The sequence below is a fragment of the Pavona decussata genome, unplaced genomic scaffold (genome assembly GCF_977016875.1).
Source record: "Pavona decussata unplaced genomic scaffold, jaPavDecu1.1 SCAFFOLD_26, whole genome shotgun sequence".
Classification (NCBI taxonomy): Eukaryota; Metazoa; Cnidaria; class Anthozoa; order Scleractinia; family Agariciidae; genus Pavona; species Pavona decussata.
Window position 1 is genome coordinate 3,969,691 of NW_028145449.1, and position 23,359 is coordinate 3,993,049.

Sequence of the window (23,359 nt, forward strand, 5' to 3'; positions counted from 1 at the left end):
TCTACCGTCTTGTACGGTATCGTACCCAACCGGAAGTGAAATTTGACACTTTTATACGCCTCAAACGCGGGGAAGGAAGATTGATAAAGAATTTTTTTTTAATTTTCGTACGAGAACAACATGAAGATTTTATCTGCAAATAAAACAAATTCTGTCTTATACACTTTAAATAAAATAAGAGGCTAGGATTAGCCTCAACTTGTGCCGTTGGACTTGAAGCCACAATCCTCGCAAGTTACTAATCAAACCAAGAAACAATAAGATATTAAGCAACTATGGATGGGATGCTAGTCCGCCGAAGGGTTCAGTATGTCGCCGGCACCCTTTTATACACCTGGGTGAAGAGAGACAATGTCTTGTCTGCAGAAACAACACAATGATGCTAAAATGGACAAGCAAAGTTTGAGTGTTTTGGATATCATGTTTTTAAGTATGCCGGATAAATGGCCAAATGAATAATCTAGTTAGAAATCAGATCGGGTTTGTGTTATTGATAACTTTAATTAATTTCAAGCTGCTGATCATTACTTACTTCTCATCAGTTAAAGTGCATTTGCTATTTTGCGCTAGACGAGGATTTTTAACTTCACTTGATTTAACGAATGTTTCCCCACCCACGGGAACTTGACGAAACGCTTTACTGTTTGGTGAAATGCCCAGTCGCTGCTTGCATCTTATTACCTATCCTTTAGGTGGCACCAAGTTGCCTACGAATTTTTTTGGGAGGGGGGTGGGGGAAGTGGAGTCAGTGGTTGAACCTTGCGATCATTAAAATACCGCAATACAAACGGGATGAGAATGAAATTGCTCAGCTGAAAATATTTGCGAATCTTCGTCAATAATCTTTAGTGCCATACTCAAAAGAGTGGCAAATACAATGGGATAATTGTCACACCGAAAAAACTGAACATTTAATTTTTTTTTTTTTTTTTTGTAAAACATGAACTTTTATTTACGTAGTTTTCAAATGACAACATTACACTCTCAAAAGAGACACAGACGGACTCTTCTATTTATGAAAAAAAATGTGATTTCTATCACCAATAGATTCTGTCATTGGAATAAAATATCGAAATGCATTCACAAAATTATATCCGGTTTCTGTGCGATTTTTCACCTTGAAACAAACCACGTGATATAAATAAACTGCAAAAAACACAACTAGAACGGCTATTACGACTGCACAAACACTTGCCCAGGATTGGCTAATCTGATAGGCCAACGAAAAACAGAACATAGTCACAAAGCGGCGTCTCAAATGATCCAATTTTGTTAACTGCATCAGAATTTAGATTCCAAGGCAGGAAGAAGAATGGGTGACGAGCTTGCTCCCTTTGGAAATAAAACCTTTGTTGAAAAGTGATAGACTAATCAAATTAACCAATCCCTACGTCTCCTAATCTAGTTATATGATGATTTTCTACAGCCAGTCAGAAATCAGTGTCCACTCTAGTCGGGTTACTCTCACTTCTGATAAAGGGCCAATCATCAACAAGAACATAACCAACGAAACAACACAACAAAATATTTCTCCATCCGTAAACAAGGTCACTAGAAGTGCTTGTAGCAAATACTAGTTCATTCATCCTTTGACTCAACACAACAGCAGACTTTAAAAATTAGTTAAGCTGCATGCAATATTGCAACAAAAAAGGAGGATAGGAAAATAGCAGAAGCAACCTCTATGAGAAGTTTGTTTTCACTGCCAACAAAGAACTCGTTTTAAAAGCGCTAAAGTATCAGAACACACTAATGTTTCACCTAGCCTGAGTTGTTATTCGAGTCTGTTCTCTTTATTGTTTCGAGATTCTTGTCCTTCGACGCATGCTTTTGTAAGTGCTTTCCTGTATGTGGTCTCGCTGTCCTGTGGTTAAACACTCTTTTCCTGGAGTTCCCCTTCGCGTGGACAGGATTTGAGAACATCGTGTCATCTCTCTTCTCCGTATGCCTTTGTGAGCTGCCCTCACAACAAATACCTTCATGACGTTCCTCCACCCTCTGGGGTGAAGTCCTCATTTCACAACCACGAGAATTCACATTATGCTCAACACGCTCCTTTGAAAACCTTACTGTCCTTCGAACTCCGTCCGCTTTCTCTCTGTTATTAGACAGAAAAGGTTTCTGACCCCCGTGTTCACAAGAGTTATTAAGATTTTTTGCTGAGTCAGATTCAGCAATCTTAACAGGATTCAAATCAGGGCTGGTATGACTTGAAAGCCCACTGCTGCTGGTTGGTTGACGATTTTGCATGCTCTTGTTCTTTCTGCTTCTGCTTCCTCTGGTCCGCTGGGGCTTGGGAGATGGACCCCTGTCTTTGACCAAGCCGCTCTCGCTGTAGCCATGCCTCAAATCTTGGCAGGTACTTACAGGCACATCGTCTTCGTTCAAAGGTCTTTGGATAACTTGTGCAGAACTAGAATCATAGCAAACGCCATCCATACTACTACCATCTGGTGAGAGTCGTCTTCCCATAGCTACTGCATTCTCCTCACGAGATAAGATAGTAACCTGTCTATGAACCAGGTCTTCTTGGGCTTGTAACGAGGGATTCATGGAAACCGCCTGTGAGTTATTCAAATCACAATTGTCTAACACCTTGTGTAAGTGTACTTTATCACTATTAGATACCTCATTATAGCATAGCTGGGCGAGGCTAACCACCTGTTTAGTATTATCACTTCCTGGTTCATGTATTTCCTTTCCTTTAAACTCATTGTGTTTATCTTCTAACATTGAATACCCTGGATCATTTTCCGTTTGTGCAGAAAATGATTCCTTGTTAAGGGTAGAATGTTCGTTCACTGGATGAAAGGAACTACTTCTTGCTGATGCATTCAACAGTTCAAATGGACTGGCACTGGAAGCAGTTGACGGTGAACCAGAACCAGACTCTTCTCTTGTAATGCTGATACTCGTATCCACTATAGAGTTTTGATAATCAACAGCTGAGTTGATGTGAGACAATCCAGCGTTGGGTTGGGTGCTTCCAACATCAAGCACACTACTTGTTGATTCTTGTGTCTGATGGTAGGGATTGCCATAGAAAGAAACCGGGGAACAGGCCAAGTCTGTTGGACCTTGCCAAACCTGGTACACCTGCGGACGGAAATGCGATGGTTGCATTGTTGAGGGAAATCCAGCAACTGTTGGCATTGCATTGGAGAACATCATCTGATTTCTGTACTGCAGATATGGCGGCATAAACACTTGCTGTTGGGGTTGAATCATGTTGGGTGCAATGTGGCGGATTTGACTGGCATAACCAAACGTTGAGTAGTATGGTTTCAGCAGAGGCAGTACCTGCTGTGCTTGGTGGAATGTCCCATATGGATTACCATATGATGGAAAGGCTCCCCGAGGGTAGCTAACGCCATGGCCTAAAGGCGCTGAATACATCGCATCATTCACAGTTCCTTCCCAAACCAATTGCTCTGGCTGTTGTTGCACTGTGTCAGGAGTAAAGCCTCGCTCGGCACCAAGGGGTGGTTGACGTGAGAAGGCATCCATGGACTCGCCACTAGTACTACTACTCTCTGATGACAGTTCAGCCTGCAAATCATGGCGAGTGTGATCCATATCATCCGTGTTCATAACATGGCACGCTAATCCTTCACTCATGACAAATCTCTCGGGTACTGTCTGATCTGAGCCATCCTCTGACAGAGGAGCATGTGGGAACTGCTCTAATTCTTTCCATGGCATACCAATGCTACCAGTTCCTCCAATCGTTGACTCACTATGACTAGACTCATTCTTCTCTAGAAGCGAAGGATCCTGGACAGAAATGCTGTTTTCACAGTCAGGTGTCACTTCTTTGCAGTCGGCTTCTTCTGTGACATTTCTTATACAGTCAGCTTTGGGGATGTTGTCAGCAAGATGGAGATTATTTCCACTACCGTTGTCACTACTAAGTGCCATGTTGTTGACATCTTTAAGGTTACTGTCATCACTTGTCCTCACTGCTTGAAAACTAGGTTCTGTCTGATTTGCTATGTTGTCACTGTCTGCAGACAATTGTGGATTGTCCACCAGTTTCTCACAAATGGACGAATTAACTTTGTCAGTGTCCACCACTTCCTGACACTTGGTAACACTATCCTTTTCACCTTGGTCTTGAACGTGTCTCTCAATATCTACATGTGCTGACTTTATCTGAGCGGGTTTCAAGGCATCTGAAGATGGTTCTAGGCTGGTTGGCAATGTGTTTGTCTCTCCGTCACTCTCAACAACATTGGTGTTTTCAGCTTGTTCTTGGACGCCTGAACCGGGTTCACCCAATTCAGTTTCATTTGAATTGCAACCCCCTCCACTTTCTTCAATTGGCACAAGAATAGCAATGTCCCCTATGTAAACACTGGCAAACTTTTCAACCACATCTGCCATAGACAGGCCACAATCAATGTCAGGAGTAACTGTAGACTGGGACTTGTTTTGTTTATTCCCTGGCGAATCTTCACTGGACGAACGATTCTGATCACAATGTGACCCTTGAAATTGCCGTTCTACCTTGCTCAATGATCCTTGTGTACCCACAGGAGAGTCATGAACGGGCAGTTTATTGTCCTTACGACCTGGTGAGCCTGGTCGTTCTTCAGGGATTTCTGGTGGCTTTGGTGTCTTCTCCTTGATCCCCTTCACCGAAACCACCGCTTCCTTTTTCGTCCTGCCCTCCAGCTTGCTTTGTTTCAAAGATTTCCCCAGTTTTCCAGCCCCTTTATCATTTGTCTTTGTCACAACACTCTCCTTGGAGCGAGACGTTCTTCCCTTAACTTCAGCCTGTGTGGTCTTTTCACGGGACTTCTTACTGTTGTTACATGTACGACTTTCATTTGTTTCTGAACGGGAATTACCAATCTTGGAGCCAGTGGATGAAACTCCATCTTGGTGCTTCTCTCTGGGACTTACTTTTGCCTTGGTTGTTGTTGACTGAGCAGATGAGAAGTCGTCAACATCAAGGCTTAAAGGTGTGGCAGTGGTACACTTCAGACTGAAGTTTTTACGAGGGGCAGACATTGCTACCTCCCTTTCCCAATCTTCACAACCTTCTACCTGGCTTGATTTTGAGTCTGGTTGCTTTTTTACAGGAGACGCCTTTGGTTCTTCTTTACTGTCAGAGTTATCGCACTGCAAGGGATGATCGCCATTTGCTTGATGTGTTGTTGTCTCTTTTGCGGAGTTACAAGTAGCTTGTTTTTCTTCATGGAGCTTTGAATACTGCCTTGCACCCTGATTTTCCAGGCCTTTTTCACTGAAATGCAAAGCTATGACCTTTGCCACTTTGCGTTCAATTCCATAACTTTTCATTGTCTCATAGAAATCCAGGAAGGAGCAGCACTCTTCAAAGATTGTTATGAGAGAGTTGTACGAAATCCCTTCTTTTAACAATTTCTTAATTGCCATATTCTTGCTACACGCATCCAGCTTACACAGGTTTTCTACAACAGAACAAAACTACAAGTTAGGGTTTGTTTGTTTCTAAAGTCGCTTCATGATAACTTTTCAGACTTTCAGTCAGGGGTTGCAGTTATGCACAAACTGTACCGCATATGAATTGAACGCACAAAAAAACTAATTGGGACACTACTTACAGTAAGTTTGTTAAAATGTCAGCCACAAATAAGTTGTAAACTAAAGTACTAACATTCAAAAAGCCAAAATAAACAACAAAAAACAGTTGATGACTTAGCCATAACAGACGCTCAAAAGAATAACACTAGACAGTACTGAACAGACAACTTAATATCTGTATGTTGATACGCTAACGTATATACATGAAAATGGCATTGAAGAGTAAAAAAACTTTCCACTCACCTTCCAAAATGGCCTGTTGCTGCCTCAATCCACTTTGTGAAATGTAATATTCCAATCTACAATAAATAAACAGTAGGTTAAGACACTAAACCTCAGAGCCATCTGACAATTTAGAGTATAAAATGAATAAAACGAGACTGAGGATAGCTATCATTGTTTATTACAATCAGCTCTGTTACAGAGTCATAGTCATGGTCATGTAATTAAATTGAACAAATGGGCAGCTTACATTCGTGTATCAAGGCTAATTAGGCATATTAACAACGAAATGAATTGAAGTAATTAAAGAAACGCATATGATGTAATTAAAGATGATCAGGTTTAATTTTTTTAGAGGCCATTCGGTTAAATGTCTTGACCAAAATTACAGCACAGTGAAACTGACCAGCTCAAAACAGAGTTCCCTGAATCAAGCCATAGAACTTTCATAAGAGATTTTCCAGTACAATATTTACAACAAAGACAAACATAAGAAAGCTTTGTGGTTGATTGACAGACAAGCTTTTAGCCAGAACAGCATCTGACTCGCACATGAAAACACGCTCAACCTTCCACAGTTTTACATACAGGTGAAACTTTCCTAATGACATCTACTGTTCAATGCGTGGAGGCAATTTATGGCTAAAATCCTGGATACAACTACAGATGGCACGTTCAAAAAATCCCATCAATAACTTTATATATAACAACTTTATTGAGGAAGAAAAGCTTCAAACGGGTTACAACAAAGAAGAAGTAAATCTTCATATTAAGCTGTAATCCTGAAACTACTGGTAATATAAGAATGCCAAGGACCCCTTTGGTACTGGAACATCTCATATACATGTAAGAAAACAAACCTTTCTTTCGTTGACGAATATTTCATGTGTTGTAGCAGTTTTCTGAGCAGTGTTTGGGTAAAAATGCTAACCATTGCGTCCACATCACCCATGGCTCTGTGTCTGTCTAAAATGGCAACATAAAAAAAATTCATGTTAAACAAATTTCTTGTACACGTAACCAGTTGCAGGCTTTAAGAAAAAAAAAAAAACAAGAGGAGAGTGTCCTTAATTAGTGCTCTGCGTTTAGTACATTGAAACTGAAATGATGTTATTTATTTACTTTTATTTTTTTTTTTAATTTTTTTAGTGAGTGAGAAAATGCATCACAAGGATACAGGGGAGAGTGGGTGAAGTTAGTTTCCTCTCCTCTTCCCATCTGAATGCATGGAAAAGGATACAAGCTTGATTCACATGATTAGCTGCTTATTACGGTGGCAAGTCCCAAGTTACACGACAAAGAGTGTAATCTAATTTGTTCATCCTATTCATGTTTGTCACAAACTCACAAACTGATCCGTTCCCTGAGTTGAATAGATAACTCAGTTGGTAGAACACTGCAGTCATGGGTTTGAATCCCATTCATTCAAGCCTGAATTTTTTTCAAGTGCATAGCTTCATAAACCAGGCCTTAAAAATGGAATCATTTCTCACTGCTTATTGTCCGTGAAACCCCTTAATACAAAGTTTGTTGTCCAGTTGTTGCTTTCATCAACATCATTATATATCATTGTGTTTATTTTCTTTTGGTGAACCTAATATTCAAAACTGTACACCTAAATTTCTTTAGCTGTTTGCAAAGAAATGACAAACTGGTCCTACAAGTGTGCCCAAAGTCAAAATCCAACTTTTAGCCAGCAGAGTGAGGCTCTTGATTGTTACAAATACATGTACATGTACATGTACAACTTCTACTGGCATAACTCACTTGTCTGGAATTGTTCACTGGTAAACAACTATACTACTCATGAGAGTAAGAAGGCTAGAAAAAGAACTACCATAATACCCACTCTCAGTCCACACAAAGAAAAATGTTTCTTAGTTTTTACAAAGTGCAAGACAAACATTTAAAGTAACCACAAGGAGCCACAAATGAAACCACAGGCCAGTTTTTCACTCAAAAATCTCCATGTTTTTCTTGTATAATACAATTTTTACAATTAAGTTACACTTGACTAGTTATGCACAACCTGCCTTGACAAAACCAAATAAAACCTGGCATTGCATCTTTTTCTCAATGCCTTTACACCGAGGTCCTTGTTCATTATGAAGGATAGACCTTTTTCATAAATGGCGGTCGATTAATTATTCTTTTCAAAATATGTTAATCAACCCTACTAACCCCGTTTTAGAGTAAAAATTCTATTGAATTTTGCACATGCTGACAAGACTAGTAAGGCTAATTTTCATGAAAACAAAAGCATAATTTATCGGCCGCCATTTATGAAAGAGGTCTATTAAAATTGCTGCACACCTGGCTAGTTCAAAAACACAGATGATTTACAATTTATGAACTCCTTGATTCTTAAGGCTGGTTTCCATATGATCGCAGATCGCAGATCGCAGATCGCAATAAGGTCTGCGATCGTCTGCGATCATATGGAAACTACTTCTGCGATCGTCTGCGATCCTGCGATCGTGATCGCAGAAGATAGAACCATGTTCTATCTAAAGGCTGGTTTCCATATGATAGCGGATCGCAGATCGCAGATCGCAAACAATCGCAATTGATCGCAGACAATCGCAGGAGATAGAGCATGGTTCTAGCTTCTGCGATCGTCTGCGATCACGATCGCAGGATCGCACACGATCGCAGAAGTAGTTTCCATATGATCGCCGACGATCGCAGACCTTATTGCGATCTGCGATCTGTGATCCGCGATCATATGGAAACCAGCCTTTAGATAGAACATGGTTCTATCTTCTGCGATCGTCTGCGATCACGATCGCAGGATCGCAGACGATCGCAGATCTTATTGCGATCTGCGATCCGCGATCATATGGAAACCAGCCTTTAGTGTTTCTGATACTTTTACCTCTCATCATCTAAGCTTTTGAAATTATTTTCCTTTAAAAGAGGATTTTCCAGGATTAAAATCTTTAAAATGAACCGTGTTTCCAGTACACTGTAGTTTGACTATTCTCCATTGGGTTCCATTGTGGAAATTACAGGAAAACACTGATGACAGAAAATGAAGAAGGGTAGTCAAACTACTCGAAAGGTAGTTCATTTTAAAGATTTTAACTAAGGAAAATCCTGTTATAATAAAAAATTATTTATTATTAATAGGTCATCTTCACAATAGCATCATTTAACTACAACCAACATTAAATTTATTGCATTTCCCTTAAAAAATTTCGTAATCCCAGAAAGGAGTCAACAACAATAGCTCTACAGTCAGTGTAATTAGCATAAGCAAGCAAAATACACTGTACCGAAGGATTCTAATAGGATGCCATGAAGAAATTGTCCTATTATTTCATTCAAAGCACTAATTACCTTTTATAGTTCTCCTTGGAAAAAATTTCTTAAACAGCCCATCAAGTGAAAGTCTTGTATTGAGCAAGAGCTTCTCCCCTTTCTCTTTCAACTACAAAAGATTAGGAACAATGAATTGAGTTAAGCTGCTTTGTGTGGCAAAACAGAAAGATGGTAAGTTTTAAGCTCAGTCAATGCAAATGCATGCCACATAATGAACTTAGTACAATAAATGACCTAGCCAACCAAGACTTTCTAAGAAGCACAGTGGATGAAGCATCTGGCCAGTGAATGGTGTACCACATCTTCATGATACTTTTCATAATTTATGCCCCTGGCATCCAAAGCCATAAGCTTCAATTAAAATAAATATTATCATTTTATAATTCATGCAGAAGTAAAATTACCAACCTCACTACAGAACAACAAGCTATCTGCAAAATGAATGTTGTGATGTGACAGAAGGGTGTGATGCAGTCCAGACCTCTCCATATTATTCAGCAGAATCAAAAAGTCAAATTGATATCCATGGTGTGCACACAACACTGAAAAAACAACTTTGATTAATTGAGAAAATGCTCATTTATTTAATACAGGTTACCCCATGGTAGACTAGCATCCCAACCAGGTTGATTCGGAAAATTAACAATCTATTATAAATACTTCTAGTTACTGCTTTATGCTAACAAAAACACTGAGACTAACAGGAATACATTTTACTGTCTATTTTTAACAGGAATCACATCAGAATCATCAAGCCAATAAAACTCAACAACACTAGTAACCCTAACCCTAATGCTAACCTTCACATTCAGCCATAGGAAAATCACTATAAAGTTGCTTCATACTAGGTACATATGTATTTAACCTGGGTCTTTGTTGTACAAGTTTATTTAGCATCAGAGCTACATGTATGGCAGGATTGTCGCTAAGCGCCGGCTGCCGGCGAAATTCACCGGCTGGGAAAGAGGTCATCGCCAGCTGAATTTTGGGAGGCAAACACTCGGTTAAAAGGGCAATGAACAGTTCTTTAGTTACCCACTAGCAATTGTTCGATTTAGAATAATATATTTTAAGTGAAAAGGTTGAATAAACTCCTGACTACCTTGAGTATTGATGCCATAAAGTACATGTAAGTAAATATTGAAAATCTTACGCACATACTTTCATTTTAATGTTAGAGTATACACGGTATTCATGAAAAACGGGTTTTAGTTAGATTAGATTAGTTGTAGTTAGGTTTTGAATTTTGTTTTGGAGAGTTAGGTTATTTCTAATTTTTATACTCCTGATGGATTTTACCGTGTTTAAATAAAGAACTATTCTTGTAGTGAGCTCACCAAAAAGGGAATTAAGAAAACAGCTTAGATTGATGAACTGAAAACAAAGCACTGTCTGCTCAGAAGGTCTGTCATTCTCCACACAAAGGAAATATGGAAACGTCAAAGCGAGGGAGAAAATTTTGAATAAATTCAGGGTGAATCTCTGTACCACACGTTTCAAACTGCGGCACCACAGCTGACCTTCTCTTTAATGGTTGTTTCTTTTTGCATGAAAGAGCCCCTAGATTTCACCAGAGTGCACCAAATTGAATTAAAATTTTCAAAATTTCCCGGGGAAGCCCCCCCCCCCCCATACTCCCCTAATGGGAGGGGGCGATCCCCTCCCATACCTACCCCTCCGTCGGCTACGCCGACGGCAGAAGGCACTTTGCGCCTTCTTTACCCAGCTCAATTTCTCAGCTAACCGGCAGACAAATTTCTTAGCTACAACCCTGGTATGGACTGAGCAGTCATTGGCTTGCCCTAGCATAGGCTTTGCAGCATCTAAGTTTAAGCATTTCTGCCCACTTACTTCCAGGGCAGTTTTGGTTTTTTCGAGGATTATACAGTATTTGTGGGTAAATCATATAGAATAAACAAATAAATAACAACCCGGAATAAAATCAGTCAATCCACCAAATGATTTTCAACAGACTTCGCTCCTCTCGCGCGCTTCGGTTCAGATTTGCTGACTTACCGTGAACTTTCCCTCATTCTACCTCAAGCATTTACTATCTCCGGCCGCAAAATGTAATCGTTTAGTTGACTTTAAAGATCCAAGACAATTCCGTTGGTTAAAGGCTTAGGGTAAAATAGGAAACTTCAATTTTGCAAAATTTCATTCGGGTCTAGTGTGAGCGATAAGATCGATTACCCGGAACAAACCTAAACGTAAAAAACTGAGAGTCTACTGAGTACCGCAACGCTTGATGAAGTCCTATATTTACGTTCACTTGGATAAAGCCATAATAGCAACTTTTGCAAGATTAAAAGCTTCTTCTAATATTACAAAACACAGCTAATCTGAGAGAAGCCATCGTTTCGACGTGGAAAGAAATTGCCACGCTGATAACATCGGAAAGATTTCAGTCACGTGCTAGGCAACCACATTCCTACACATGTATCAAATTTCATTCGACAACAACACGATGTACGGAGGTTCTTGGAAGGAAAACTGGATGCATTTTTATTCAATCAACACGGGAGCCACAGTGCCTTTCCAATTATAGCCAACTTGTGCCATTTTCACCCCTTCGATGAAACCTCGAAACACTCTCTTTCGAGTCACAATGTACGTGTAATTTTTAAAATGACTGTGGGTATAACTCGAAACACTCGCCTATTCCATTCACGAGTTTGCGCACAGAGCGCTTTGATTTCGAACAAGTAGTGTTCGACTAATTCGCTTAGATTTATCTTTTCTATAACATACGCTGGATATTCAATATCGGCTAGGAGTTGTTTTTAAAGTCGCCAGTATTTACAAAGATTTACGAAGCGGACAAGATTCGAAATATGATAGCTGTCGCTGGTTGATTTCATAAAATGCTAATTTTATGTTTGTTGTTAACCCGTTGAATTCTTTTGTTTTATTTGACAATACCACACAAAGAGAACTTACAACGATGAATAACAATGGCAAAAACGCGCACAGTTAGACGCGTCTAAAAATACGCGCATACGCGTTTTTGCTGCGTATAAAACGCGTCTGCGTAGTTCGCTTAATTCTGGCCTGCACTGTACATGTACATGTAATTGAAGGGATTCCTGCAAAAAGGGCACATACCACAATTTTGGTTTAACTTTTTTTTTTTTTTTTGCAGGATCTCACTAAATCTTTACATAAGGACTTGTCGTGACATGAAGAATGCCGTTCTGTGATTTTTTTTTTTTTTTTTTTTTTGCTGTTTCTTTTGCGCCAACTCAATTTTTTGGCCCTGGAGAAAAACGGGTGTGGATCAAGACACTGGATTCCACAAAGCTTTCATTGACGGCTGCAAGAAATCAGAAGTTTTTATTACGAAAAAATTGCCCCAAACATTCTTGCTGAAGAATGGTAAAACCTGGTTTGCATCTGTAACTGTCACCTACTGTACTCTGTTTTTATTTTTACTCAACATTACATTACAGAAACAAAACAGGTTCTCAGATAGCCACTTACGATATTTTCCTCAGATGTGGCACCTACAGAACTTTGAAAGTAGCTAAATTCCCTGAGACTGTGAAAAAACCAACTTACCTGGCACAAATGGCTTTCCATGTCTCTTCTTTGCTAGTTTGACCATATCATCAATCCAAAAGAGAAACTTCTTCAGCACTTCTTTGAAGAATGGCTTGTTACTGAGGTCTTCTTCGGATATGCCACATTCCCTTGTGGCTGAAAATTAATTGCATAGTATTCAGTGCTGATAATAACAATAATAATAATCACCCTCTCCAACAACTACTTTATGTTCAACGACTCTGTCTACAAACAGATACATGGATGTGCAATGGGGAGCCCAGTTAGCCCAGTCATAGCTAACCTCTGCATGGAGGTAATTCAAGAATCGGCTATCGCCGCTTCAACAACACCCCCAAAAGTCTGGAAACGTTACGTAGACGACAGTTTTGTTATAATAAAGAAACACTCCATTAGCAAGTTCCACGATACTCTCAATGCAGTTAACCCTAAAATATCTTTCACCCTCGAAACTGAGAACAATGGCCAAATTTCCTTTCTAGACATCTTGATTATCAGGAAGAATGGTACAATTACTATCGGCATCTATCGAAAGCCCACACACAATGACAGATACCTGGACTTTAACTCTCATCACAAGTTAAAACACAAATTACGTACTGCCTCTACCCTCTTAAATCAGGCAATCAACCTCCCCAGCACCTCCAAAGGAGTAAAGAAAGAGCTGACCCACATCTCGGATGCGTTGAAATCAAATGGCTATCCATCAGCAACTACGTTGAACATCCTTAAGAAGACTTCGACCCCCGAAATCATCCCTTCCCCTGAAGAGTTAGTGGGAATGTTCTTTAGGTTGATAGACCCACCAGATTCCCAAAATGGCTTTGCAGTTTTACCATACATCAAAGGCGTCACTGCACCACTTACAAGAATTCTTAACAAGAACGGCATCCGAGCCACCACCAGACCGGTCAAGACCCTGCAACAAGAATTTGTGTCTCCTAAATCTAGACCCCCATCAGATCGGCAAACGAACGTTGTCTATAAAATCCCGTGCTGACTGCAAATGGAGTTACATTGGAGAAACGAGCAGATGTTTACACACTAGAAAATAGGAACATATTTGAAACACCAAAGTTTTTAAAAGCGGTTCCAACGTTGCCAGCCATGCGTGGCTCACAGGCCATACTATTGATTTTGAGAATGCACGTGTCATCAACAGAGGCAATTCACGCATAAGAAAAACGCTGGAAGCTTGGCACACTGTGATAACTAGCCAGGCAGACAATAATGCTAAACATCTGCCAAGACAATACTCAATTTTATTATAACTTTATTCATGTCATCAATATTTTTTCTTCACACTAGTATTTCCCCTGTATTATTGTATTTACTCAAATTTGTTTGTTATTTTTTCTCACCTCTTTGTAGATATATTTCTGCCTTTGCTTTTTACATCTCACTTTTTAAAGATTGCAGACTGGCAATCAAAAGCTTAGTGTTTTTACACTTTTAACCAGAGAACGTTTTTAGAAATTTTTTAATAATAATAATAATAATAATAATAATAATAATAATAGTAGTAGTAGTAGTAGTAATACTTATTCTGTTCCCTCCTTTGGCCATTCTTTGACTGGCTTGATCCCACAGAACTTTCTTATTATGCATAATATTAAAATCGTTTTGCACTGCCTCTTCACTCCATAAGGCAATAAGGAGTTTCGTCTCTCTGTGCCATAATGGTCCACAATTTGGTCAATCACATACTGTAATTACTTCAAACAACCCCCTTGAGGTTGTTTGAAGTAATTATAATCCCATTATAATCAAGGACTAATTAGTTGATGTGAAATAGTTTATTATAGTTTGATCATAATTTGATAATAATTGATGCCTTGTTCGAACACGGCTCAAGACAGTGTGCAGAGTTGATCTCCCTTTAAATCGGCATAAAAACATCTAATGGCCTGCCCTCCCCCCTCCTCCCCAGGGATACCCAATAATACATGTAGACCTGCACCTTTCAACAGCTTTACTTTCACTGGACCCTGATAACCTGCAGCTGCATTGATTTTTTAGGGCTGGGAACATTGTTCTGTTGTTCGTTCTTTTGTCCTCTTGACCAACCATGTAAGACTTTACAAATAATGGTGCAGGCTACCCCCATATAGGTACATAACGCCAATTAGAGAACTTGCTTGCAGGCTAGGTACATAATAGGATTAGCTGTACACTATTGTATAAGGCACTTCCAAGGCTCTTTTACCCAGTCAGCAAGAAGGAGATAATGATTATGAGACACTAATTAAATTGAATGTTGAAAGTGAAAGTTTACTAGTGCCGTGTTAAAACAGGGCGGTACCTTTTATTATCAGCATAAGGACCTAGAAATTGTCCCAATATAATATTATGTCTAAGTAGTGGGTACAAATTGCTTTACCTTGAAAAGTAAAGCTTAGTATTAAGGACAGTGCCTACTTTTGTTACTGTGCGTACATTTTGCGTGTCTCGAGATACTCAGGTTTCCTCTGGATGGTGCCTACTAATAAAAGGATATTTTTGTGCGGTTTAAAACTAATGCAGAGAAAGCAGAACTTAGCAAGTGCTCTAGGTATGCATAATGAAAATTGGGGGTAACCATGCATTTTTCAGAGATAATTAAGCTTCAATTTGGGAAAAAAATGCCATACATTGCTTTTGTATTTTACTGCTTTTTGGAATAATGCTTGCTTAATTGTCTCTAAAAAATACTCAGCTATCCCCAAATTATTTCCTTTCTGGATTCCAGTAGCCATACTGAGATATGCTTTTCCCGCATAGTCATAAGCTGTGCAAAAATACTTCTGTATTTGAAGGAACCAACCTAAACCCCTAAGGTGTTAAAAACAACTGAAAACTAAATCATCTACATGTTGCCAAGGAAGGTTTCTACTTAGATATATCTTTTACACTAGACCAAAAACATCCTTTGTCTAAGCTGTAATAATATTAGCTTGCCACTTAAAAATGCACAGGAATTGAAAACAATGCTTAATATATCAGTTATTTTTTGGTGGTTATATTGCGACTCACAACTTAGCTGAAATTAAGAGCTTGCCAATAATTATTTTAAGCTACATGCAATTGCTGAGTAAAATAATTCAATACTGTAATATCTTTATGGTTATATCCCAAGAAAATTGTCACAAAAGCAGCAAATTGAATAAATTTACCTGAAAAAACATCTTGTTGGCTTTATTTCAATACGCCTAATTTTAAAATCTACGATCAAAATCGAAACCTAAACTAAGGCGGAATTGATTGCATAACTTTCCACCTCTTTCACGCCATTGTCCTCAACATCATAAAATCACTTATAGTTTGTTAATAAAAATATTGGAGTCATTTTCAAGAGATACGATTTCATTAAGTGGTTTAGGAAGACAAGATGCGAAAAGGGAAGGCAAAAATAAATGCAATCTCTAAACTTGAATCTTTAATAGACTCTGCCGGCGGCGACAAAATAAAGCATGTTTTGTTGCTACGAATTAAATTTACATGCCGGAAATGCCAACATGCAAACGTGTTTTAAATAGTTTTCCAGCGAGAAATTTTGTGAAAAAGAACCAGTTTTCGGGTCCTGAATATAGGCACTGCTCAGTGAACCTCTTCAGAGTTTCCTGAACACATTATTTTTGACAAAAAAAGCAAAAAAAATTAGAATTCTGGACGACGTGACACTGCGCATTAACTAGCTTGCAGGCAACCACGCCACGCAACGCAACGCAACGCGACGCACTTTCATCGAATTGTGTCCAAAACTATGTTTTTGCTTTCTCTGATTCGTAACCCACGTAATTATTAGAATAAGCCTTATCTCCCTATCGTCCAAAATACCACGGTCTCAAAAAGTCAGAAAAATGCTGACAGTGAAGGTTTTACGCCTTCGCGTTATAAATTGAATACGCGCAGTTTGCGAAGTGCACTTACCGAATGTGCATAAGGGCTGTTTTGTGTTTATCAGACTCTGAAAGGATCCTTTCACCACATCAGGATTGCACTTGGCAGCAATTTCGATTATATCACCACGGTAAACATTTCCATAAGCAGCTTCGCTGTCGTAAAATATTACCAAAGGATGAAGTTTCGCGTCTTCCTTCGCGTTTTCCGCCATGTTCTTTTTTCCCGGGCTTTGTGCCTAACCTCTCTCCCAGAGCGAGGCAATGGCTCGACCCAGGTCACCTCACATTTGCCTCTATTCCAAAATGGCGTCCGACACGATCCCTGCTGTCACGAAGGTATGTCGAGTTTCAAAGATTATTGTCATCCATTGCTTCCACTCGTCATCAGCTTTACAGTGCTGCTAAAGCATTCCTCAATTTTTTCGGTTCGAGACGAAATTTAACAAATTGACCTTATGTATGATTCAATTCCTACTTTTACCACATCCCCCCCCCCCCCACCCCCTCTCCTGGAATTTGCAATTTTTCTACCTAAAACGTCCTTTTAGAGTTCCCTTCTTACGGGTAAACAGAAAGGGACAATTTCCTCCCCTGGGATTCTTGACATCGCCTTAAAATAAACTGCTTCGTTTTATTTAAATGTTTTTTTCTTTGTCAATATTCAACAGTACTAAATACATTTATTGATTACGTTTGGTTAGAATATTTTGTTTTATTTCCAAGAATGCCTACATTTATAGAAAAGGCCCCTGAATTGACAGATATTGCAGGAATGGGAGCAAGCAACACATGAGAGCACGAGGCTGTGTGAAGCAATGGCTCTTTGCTTAAATCCATACCCCAGGATTATCTGATCAAGTTAATAATCTACAGCTGTAATATTAAAGTGACAGTGATTTGCTCCTAGAAAACCTTTGAAGACACTACTAAGGGGCTGTTCTCATCAGGATGTGACTAAAATCATAACAATTTTTACCCCTTCTATAGGTGTGCTTCTGGCTCGGTGCAGCCGTCGACATATACATGTAGTAATGAAAACTCTATCATGCACTTTAAAATGAAGTAGTGTTAGAAAATGTTAAAATGCATTTTCAGGTCAACACTAAATATTACACAACCAGTGTTTCCCTGAATTATACTAATTGATTGAGAAAGATTCAAATTGAATCTTAAGTCTTTACTTATTTCCGTCAAATTATTTGCTGCATACCCAGCCAGCTGAAGTAGAGATTGTTTTATTAAAATTCTTACATGTTTCCTTAGATGGAGTTTGCTGTACAAATGACTTGTCAAAAATGTGTCAATGCAATCGGCAATTCGCTACAGGGAGTAGAAGGTATTTCTAAAATTTTGATATCACAGTGCATTTATTTGAATATTTTTATTTTGGAATAATGTAACTAACTTGTTGTTGTTGTTGTTTGTTTAATAGGGATCAAGTCATTTACAGTGAATCTGGATACCGAGCAAGTCATTGTGGAGACAACACTCTCAACAGGTCAAGTCCAACAACTGATAGAAAACTCCGGACGAATGGCCATTTTACGTGGACTTGGTGCTCCAGGTAACTAACAGACCTTTCGTTATGTTTACTCTCCCACTTTCTCTTGTCATGTTTCTCAGCTACATGGTTCAGGTATGTCTCTGATGAACAGTTTATTTAATCATTTAAAATTTAATTAAAAATTATTTAAGTGTCGAAGTATTTAGCACTGTAGCACTAATTGGGGACACTATAAACCAGTGAAATAAATATACAAACTGAACATAACAAATGTTCAAATTCCCAACTGGTGGGAGGCAAATCAGTTGGCTATTTACAAAGCGTGGCCTTGGAGTGGGACTTGAACCTGGGGCCTCCAGATTACACGTCCGGCGCCCCTAACCACGAGGCCACGCCGCCTCCCAGTTTGACAAACAAATCATAAAATTGAAAGGCATTAAGTTTAAAAACATTTCCTCACGCTAGTGGTTTATTGTTCCATTGGAAGGGGTGCTTGGAAAATAGCCCTAAGTGACTTCTGATAGACTGCTAGATTCTCCCTCCGACTATGTTATGTGTTTCCTTGAAAAAGGGGGAGAATTTAACATGAGATCAGGAGTTACTTAGGGCCATTTTCCTGCATGCAAGACCTCATTTGAAAGGACTTGACAGTAATAAATAACAAGTAACATATGTTTTAGGTGCACAAGTGTCCCACTTGGGAGCTGCAGTGGCTGAGATGCGCTGTGGAACTGCTTTAGGAGTTGCTAGATTTGTTCAGGTAAATTGTAAATTTCAAACCGTGCAACTACATATTTTAGAAAAGAAAATAGCTAAAGAAGATAGGGAAAGACATTTAAAGAGAAAATAATATTAACACGAGGACATGAGGTATCAGCGTCATTTTTTTGCCATTATCAAATGCAAATTATTGAGGTTGTAAGTTAGAATTTAGAGCAGTTTAAGTGTGAAAATGAATAATGTCAACTAATTAAACAATGTCAGCTACTACAAGTAAACAGTTTGCACGGATGGAGTCTGCTTGCATTTATGTTCTTGCAATGCTATTGATCAAGGAAATGGGACCAACTTTAAACACACAAGCAGACTACATCTGTGCAAAACTGTAATGCTTTAGATTTTTTACATCCTTCACTCCCAGTTACAGTGTCTGAGGTACCTTTAACTGTTTCATCCCTACATGTAGGTATCTGAAGATTTATGTGTGATTGACGGTACAGTCGATGGTCTCACCCCAGGACTTCATGGTCTCAACATTCATGAATTAGGAGATCTGTCCAAGGGTTGCATGAGGTGTGGAGAAAAATTTGTTCAGAATTATTAATTTTAGAAGAAAGGATATTAAACAAATTCGCAAAAAGCTGTTTTGTAATAGACACCACAACAATGAAGTTCATTACTGGTATTTTACATCACACTTTGCAGTCTGAGTTGGAATGTAGTTAGTTTTAACTTCTTAGCACTCGTTTTTGTCATGAGATGAGATCAAATGGTCCCATGTAGTTGACCATCAGCTTGGAGTTGACAAAGTTTGAAATTAAACCACCATGGCTAGTAAATTTGGGAAGCAGAAGTTTGATATATTAGCTTTCATAAGTCCTATAGTGAAGCTCATTAAGCCCATTCATGAAAAGCTCATGTTGGAAACAAGGCCGTCTGCAAACATGAAAGGGTGGCAGCAGTTAATATTTATCATCATCATCTTAAAGCTGGTAATTAAAAAAAACATAATTATCAATGAAGTGTTTAGTTGTCCCACTAATGCATTCAACACAGTTAATTTTATTTATGTTTCTTAATATTAACTATTCACCTGTTTTCAGCAGGCTAGTCGTTTGTAGCTCATTCCATAGCTGTGTTTGTAAATTGCCAACTGGTCGTCTCCTACCAGATTATTATTAAATATTTGTTTCTCATCATGAATTTGAGTAGAGTGCCAGAAAACTATGCTTGGTAGCAAAGCACGCCTCCACTATTACACCTACGCCTCCACTACTATTTTTTTTACATTCATTGTTCTTGATTTGTAAACCACAATAATTTAAAAATAGCTACTGTAGTAGTTCAGTCAGACCACTTAAGTTTAGAAGATGTTCTAATACATGCTTTCTGACAAGAAATTTCCACTGATAGTGTGTGCTGCTCTTTTGTTGTATGTAATCTGCGATCAGGCATTCTTTTTTTCAGGGAGTGGTGGCAGCGTGAGAGTTGGTGGTCGGGAGAAGGGAAGAAAAACTCTTCTTTTCCCTTCTCCTAACTGCCATCTCTCGCACTCCCCGAAAAAAAGAACGCCTGATCACAGATTAGTTGTATGGGATCCAGTGCATATCAAAGCCAATTACCATCACAGTACTGAAGGACCCAACTTTATGGCTTAAATTTATTACAAGTAAGACAGGGTTTTTATTCATGACTATTCAATTGATGATGTAATAATAATGTTCCTTTTTCAGCACTGGCGATCATTACAATCCCAGAAATTGTAGACATGGAGCACCACAAGACAGTGAGAGAGTAAGTTACTGACATATATGTGTGATAGATTTTGAGTCATTTATTTATCATTTTGAATTGAATTCTAGCAGTATTTATCAATGTTATGGTTTTCACATCTTACAGCATGTTGGTGACCTTGGTAACATTCTAGCCGACAAGAGTGGCAGGGCATTGTTTAGACTGGAGGACAAAAATGTAAAGGTATTGCAAATGAAAAGTTTCTTAACTCAAAAAATAATAAATAAATGTAAGAATAAAGTAAACAAAGAAACAATACAATGATTGCTATCACTCAGTCGCAGGAGTGCTAGATGCAAAAACATGCAGAGCGAAATATAAATTTAAGATAGAAAATTATGTAACATAGTTACTCGAGTTTCACGCACTAAGCGATCATCAGACTGTACCGTTGGAGTTTCTAGAGTTTAAATTTAAGGAGGGCGGTTGGAGCGATCTTGCTTCTGATTGGCTGCGTAGAATTTATTTTCATGCCTGCATTTTGTAATTAACTCAGATCGTTTATTGAGGAGGGTAGATTTGTAGGGTAGATTTGTAGGAGGGTAGAATAAAGTATTGTTTTATTGGCCTCCTTTTGTTGTTCCAAGAAACTAACGTGATCATGTCATGGAGTTGCCACAAAACACAAAAGAACTAATAAAAGTTAAAATTATGCTTTAAAAATAATGTCACTTAGGCGACCTGACCTATAGTACGTGTTTTTTTACAGTAGATTGCTTTTTTGTTGTTTTAGTTCAGATTACCAAATTTTTTATCAATTTGATGAGTTTCAGAAACAAATTCCAAGTTGTGTTGTTATTGTGTTGTTGGCATGGGAATTTAAGGACGGTGTCTACTAATAAAGAAGTATTTTTGCGCAGTTTATGACTATGCGGAGAAAGCAGATCTCAGCAAGGGCTATTGAAATAAAACAAAAGGGGGTAACCACGCATTTTTTAGAGATAATTTAGCAACAATACATTACTGTTTTTTAGATTAATTATTTTTCTAAAAAACAGTAAAGTACAAAGCAATATATGGCATTTTTTCCAAATGGAAGCTTTATTACCCCTGAAAAATTCACGGTTACCCCAAATTTTCTTTTTGGATACCAAAAGCACTTGCTAAGTTCTGCTTTCTCCGCATTAAGCTTTAAACCACCCCAAAATATCCCTGTATTTGTAGGCATCACCCATAGCAAACCCGAGTATGTCAAGATGCGTAGAATGTATGCGCCGTAACAAAAGTAGGCACTGTCCTTAAGCAATGTTTAGTACCTCAGTCTATACTAGTTGAGGATAACATGGTTAACTTCATAATTATATTACTGTGATTTTCCCAAATTATACAGGTTTGGGATGTGATTGGTCGGTCACTTGTTGTTCACAGTGGAGAAGATGACTTAGGGCGTGGCAGCCATGCTCAGTCAAGAATAAATGGAAATTCAGGACCAGGGTAAAAAGGACTTTCAGAAACTTAACTGAGAACTGTGTTATAGAAAATAACAAAATAATTAAAACAACAACAACAATAACAATATTATGATGTTCCAAGAATGCAATCCTAATTTTGTGTTGGTTGCCCTTTGGCCTTCATGCATGCTGAAAAATTTGAAGATTTTTGGTGTCGTAACTGCCATATTGTCACCCACATAACGAAAGAAATTATGCGCAGTAAGAATGCACGATGCAATAATTAATGGAATCACCATAACTATATATAATTATAGTCTACCAATTTCTGAGGTTGGTTTTACAGTGGAGTCCAAACTTTAAAACACTTTCTATTCTGCCTTGCAGGTTAACTTGTGGAATAATCGCAAGGTCAGCCGGTCTCTTCCAGAACTCCAAGAAATTCTGTGCATGTGATGGAAAAATTCTATGGGAGGACAAGCCACTGTCTGCACCAACCAGCCCACCATCCCAGTTATAACATTTCTTTCTCTTTGCTGGATCAATAATTGTTGAGTTGAGAATGTGTGGTAAAGGAGGCATGGGGAACAAGAAAAAAAAATAATGATCTAATCATGCTCCTTCCACCTTCTTTAGCAGGCTCTTAGAGAGTATTGTCATGGAGAGTTCTGGTATTTTTGTTTAAAACAACTCAAATATTTGACAAATGAAAGTACTTTGGTTTGCTCTAATATGACAATTGCTCTTTAACAGCTCTGACCAAGGAAAATAGTTAACAAAACTAAACCATTATTTTACCATTTCCATTGATGCAAATGTTTTATGGTTGTTCAAAGTAACGCTAAAAATAGGTGCTCTGTATGGAGAGGAGACACTGGCTTTACAAGCTTGAAATGCCACTGCAAAGTGGGAGGGGTGCCTCTGAAGACCTACACCTTTAAAAAGCTCTATTTTTACTGGACCCTGATAAACTGCAGCTGCATTGTTTGTTAGGCTTGGGAGCATGGCTCTGTTGTAAATGTATGTTCTTAAGTCCTCTCGACCAAACATGCATGGAAGACGTTGCAAAGAGTGCAGGTCACACCAGGTGTCTTCACCCCACCCCCCTTGTGCTTTCACTTTCCCATCTTGAATTGTTCCTCTCTTGACTCCCCCCCCCCCCCCCCTCCCACCTAGTTGGTTAATGGTTCAGAAACAGGGTTAAGATCAGTCGAATTGTTGGAATTGAAGTGTGCTTTTACCCTTCATGCAAGTCATGCAATGATTACCATGTGCACTGATCATAGATATTTTAAACTGCTGTAAAGTTTCAATCTTTTATTTAATCCATTTTGAAGGAATGCTGTATACATAATTAAATGTAACCACAAATATTGGTAATAAAATGATGGAATATT

The 23,359-nt window shown here is 38.6% G+C and overlaps 2 protein-coding genes and 1 pseudogene across 2 annotated transcripts; 2 read left to right on the forward strand and 1 right to left on the reverse strand.

The window, feature by feature from the left end:
• Positions 1-902: 902 nt before the first annotated feature.
• LOC146485615 (uncharacterized) lies at positions 903-16,879 on the reverse strand. The gene is made up of 7 exons (XM_085103388.1): positions 16,582-16,879; positions 12,670-12,807; positions 9,520-9,653; positions 9,130-9,220; positions 6,651-6,756; positions 5,812-5,867; positions 903-5,435 (listed from the first exon to the last, which is right to left on the reverse strand). The coding sequence occupies exons 1-7, from the start codon at positions 16,763-16,765 to the stop codon at positions 1,762-1,764; spliced, it is 4,383 nt and encodes a 1,460-aa protein (XP_084959514.1). The 5' UTR covers positions 16,766-16,879; the 3' UTR covers positions 903-1,761.
• LOC146485616 (uncharacterized) lies at positions 12,848-13,945 on the forward strand (annotated as a pseudogene).
• LOC146485617 (copper chaperone for superoxide dismutase-like) lies at positions 16,756-23,357 on the forward strand. The gene is made up of 9 exons (XM_085103508.1): positions 16,756-16,889; positions 17,817-17,889; positions 17,986-18,117; positions 18,738-18,817; positions 19,244-19,350; positions 20,511-20,571; positions 20,677-20,754; positions 21,902-22,005; positions 22,350-23,357. The coding sequence occupies exons 1-9, from the start codon at positions 16,815-16,817 to the stop codon at positions 22,480-22,482; spliced, it is 843 nt and encodes a 280-aa protein (XP_084959634.1). The 5' UTR covers positions 16,756-16,814; the 3' UTR covers positions 22,483-23,357.
• The last annotated feature ends 2 nt before the right edge of the window (positions 23,358-23,359 follow it).

Excerpts from the sequence above, each read along its gene's own strand:
- LOC146485615 (XM_085103388.1), bottom strand. The coding sequence starts at position 16,765 with ATGGCGGAAAACGCGAAGGAAGACGCGAAACTTCATCCTTTGGTAATA. Across the intron at positions 9,221-9,519 it reads GCTTGTTGTTCTGTAGTGAG|TTGAAAGAGAAAGGGGAGAA; the intron begins GTTGGTAATTTT and ends AATCTTTTGTAG. Across the intron at positions 5,436-5,811 it reads GCAACAGGCCATTTTGGAAG|AAAACCTGTGTAAGCTGGAT; the intron begins GTGAGTGGAAAG and ends GTTCTGTTGTAG.
- LOC146485617 (XM_085103508.1), top strand. The coding sequence starts at position 16,815 with ATGGCTCGACCCAGGTCACCTCACATTTGCCTCTATTCCAAAATGGCG. Across the intron at positions 17,890-17,985 it reads TTCGCTACAGGGAGTAGAAG|GGATCAAGTCATTTACAGTG; the intron begins GTATTTCTAAAA and ends TTTGTTTAATAG. Across the intron at positions 22,006-22,349 it reads AATGGAAATTCAGGACCAGG|GTTAACTTGTGGAATAATCG; the intron begins GTAAAAAGGACT and ends TCTGCCTTGCAG.